The following is a 3230-nucleotide window of genomic DNA, read 5'->3' on the forward strand; positions in this document are numbered from 1 at the left end:
CATTCAAACTCTTGTTAAGGTTCAAAATATTGGGGATGGACACCAGAGCAAAAACCCACAATAATAATACTGGTCCGGCCGGGTTGAGTCAAACGATGATTTAATGATCACACACGTGGGAGATGGACACTGTATGCAGACAGTCTCAGATCTCGTCTCAAAAAACACATCACCATAGTTTCATGAAATCAGGGTATTAGAACGCCCCTTCATGCGTAGTGACAGGTGTAATACAATCAATGTTGACAATTTTATTTAACACAAAGAATAACATTGTCTCCTTCCCGAGGGCAGACGCTGACTGCCCCCGTCTCCTGGAACCGTCTGTACCCTGCTAAGACACAACATGGCAGCTACAAGGACTCTCTCATTTATTAAGACCATCAGTGTGTATTGCTCTAAATCAAGTATATAATATTAACTGAATATTGCTGGATCAGCTATTTCTACTTAAAACATATTAAAACATGACTAAGCACAAAATCACCAAGAATAACATCTTATAAGTGCTGTGTAAGCGCGTGCGGCCTTCCAAGCTCAAAGCCTTTGCCCTCCATAGATCAGCCAGACTCGCGCTGGCTGTAGCTTTTAACCTTTAATTAACTTGAGCACAACTCTAGAATAAGCAACGAACTGCAATGTGTATGGAATGATCATGGTTACATCTGCAATGGAAAATCATGTTATTATTCTGGTACCTGTAAGGAAAAGATGAAACTAAAGTTATAACAATCACTGTAATGCAAAGGATAATGTAAGGTCAATTTATGTTTAATGCAAAGCTGGTTATATACTTCTGATGAACCTTTTTCCACCATGCTGGTTCCTTGGGAGTGAGCTTTGCATTTTATAATACTCACCTCCTCTGGGTCAGCGAAGGCCTTTTCCAGTTCCTCCATTTCATGTTTGTGGGAAATAGGTGCATTGGTTGCTGTTCTGAATCCTGCTCTTTTCCACTGAGGCAGCTCCACATGCGCTGCTCCAAATGCATATGCCGAGTCGGTGTAGATGTTCACTCTCCTATTCTTGGCTAATCTCAAAGCTCGAGCAAGGGCTATCACTTCAGCTCTCTGGGCCGACTGCTTTCCCTCAATCCTTCCTGACTCTCTGACCTGATAATCTCCTTCTACTCTGCAAACCACCGCGTACCCTGCTTTCAGTCCTCCTTCGTCTCGGTGGCAACATCCATCGGTGAACCAGTCCTCAGCTCCCGGTATGGGTTCGGCCTTCAGGTCCTCTCCAATCTTTTCCTCAATCTGTGCTCTTTTGGCGCAGTCATGTGGTTCCCCTACTCCCATTAAATCTGCCATGTTAATTCCTTCATGTGTGAATGTCAAATTTTGGGGCCTCTAAGACTTTGCTCAGTCTCTGTTGTGCCCGTGGTGACATACAAAATGCTTGTGAATTCACGTATGCCACTATGCTATGTGTAGTAAGTATTTTTAGTGGGTGTTCTCTCACTACATGTGCTGTTTTTTGGATAATTCTAGCGACCCCTGCTGCATGTTGTGTGCATGTAGGATGCTTTGCTTCTGTTGGATGTAGTTTTACACTAACATACATGAGCACCTCTCTACCCCCCCTTTTTTCTGAAACAACACTCCATTTACAATTGAGTGTGTTTCAGAAACATCCAATTAGAATGGCTCATCATAATTGGGTGTGGCTAAATCTGAGGCCCTTGACAAATCCTGTTTTACCCTAATAAATGCGGCTTCAGCTTCAGGCGTCCAAGGCAGCTCAGCCTTAAGGTTTCGAACGCCAACTTGCTTCATTAGGCCCCTTAAAGGGGCAGTTTTGCCTGCATAATCCGGAATGAACTGCCTGCTGTAACCTGTTAAACCAAGAAAAGAAAGCATTTCTCTCACAGTTCGCGGTTTTGGATGTGTCAGAATTTGGTCTCTGTGTGTGTTCATCAAACCCACTGATTTGTGTGTGATTACCCGGCCCAAAAAGGTCACTTCAGGGCAAACTAACTGCAGCTTGTCTTTACTTACTTTAAAGCCGCACTCCGCCAACCTATTCAACACAACGAACGACGCCGCTGTACAATCCGCTGCTGACGGGGCTGCAATGAGAAGATCATCAACATATTGTATTAATGTACAATCATCAGGCAAATTACATGACGACAGGGCGTCGTTGAGCACCTGATTAAAATGCCTGGAGAAAGTGCAAAGCCTTGTGTCAACCGTGTGTATCTGAGTTGTTGGCCTCTGTATGTGAATGAAAAAATGTCTCTGAGTGACTCATGCAGAGGAAGACAAAAGAATGCATTTGCCAGGTCAATGCACGTGAACCACTTTTGGCCACATGTGATAGCTGATAAAGCTGTGTATGGATTTGGTACTGGTGCAGTGGTGGAGAGTAATATTTCATTAATGGCTCTCAAGTCATGTGCCATGTGGTATCTTCCTGTTCCATGTTTCTCCACTGGTAGAATTGTTGTGTTCCACAGTGAGGGAGAGGGCTCTAACACCCCGGCCCTTAACAGGCCTTCTATTGTTTCTGTAATTCCTTCCTCTGCTTCAGGTTTGTGTTTATACTGTGGTCTATTGATTGGTGTGTGTGACTTGAGCTGGAACAAAACAGGAGGACACTTAGCTAGGCCAACGTCCGTGGGCCCTTTTGACCATAGACTGTCGGGCAGATTTGACAGTCCAGCAACTGCGTGAGGATGATCTACTCTCTCCTCACCATGTGTTTTTGAAATTTCTTTATGTTCCAAGATCACTGTATCATCACAGGCACAAGTTATGCGATAGGTTTTACAATTTCGAGCATAAGATAAGTTAGGAATTTGGGTTCTTTGCCACCCTGTGTCGTCCAGTGCTCGCCTGACCATCGGACCTAGATCACCTGCACCATGACCTTGGTGGATCGCCAATGTAATGTGAGGGGTTGAATTTTCTTCCACATTGTACCAAAGCAGTTGTTCATCAGTTAATTTCACAGCCGCGGCTACACCTGTCATGGTTGGCTGTGTGGCAGGCGTGCAAGCAGGAGTGGTGGATCCAAAATGCAGGACTCAGACACAGAAGTTCAACTTAAAGCGCAGCTTTATTGCTGGAAACCCTCTTACTAACTAAAGGCATCAAAAGACAAACAAAAACGCTGGTGGACTAAAACACTGAAGCAGAAAACACTGAACTGGAACTGGAACTGGAAACAAAACACTGGTAACACGGAGGCAAAACACACACAGCTTGTTGAGGGTACGACGCCACACT

General features: G+C 44.5%; 1 protein-coding gene across 1 annotated transcript; it reads right to left on the bottom strand.

Annotated features, from left to right (window-relative positions):
• Window positions 1-686: 686 nt before the first annotated feature.
• Window positions 687-1310, bottom strand: LOC147329714 (ribonuclease H1-like). The gene is made up of 2 exons (XM_086290868.1): window positions 861-1310; window positions 687-698 (listed from the first exon to the last, which is right to left on the bottom strand). Exons 1-2 carry the CDS (start codon window positions 1308-1310, stop codon window positions 687-689), a joined length of 462 nt encoding a protein of 153 aa, XP_086146994.1.
• Between the last annotated feature and the right edge of the window lie 1920 nt (window positions 1311-3230).

Source organism: Aulonocara sp. 'chitande type north' Nkhata Bay, linkage group LG5 (assembly GCF_057382095.1).
Source record: "Aulonocara sp. 'chitande type north' Nkhata Bay isolate Kocher_YH1m ecotype deep benthic linkage group LG5, A_spYH_male_GT1.1, whole genome shotgun sequence".
NCBI classification, from domain to species: Eukaryota; Metazoa; Chordata; class Actinopteri; order Cichliformes; family Cichlidae; genus Aulonocara; species Aulonocara sp. 'chitande type north' Nkhata Bay.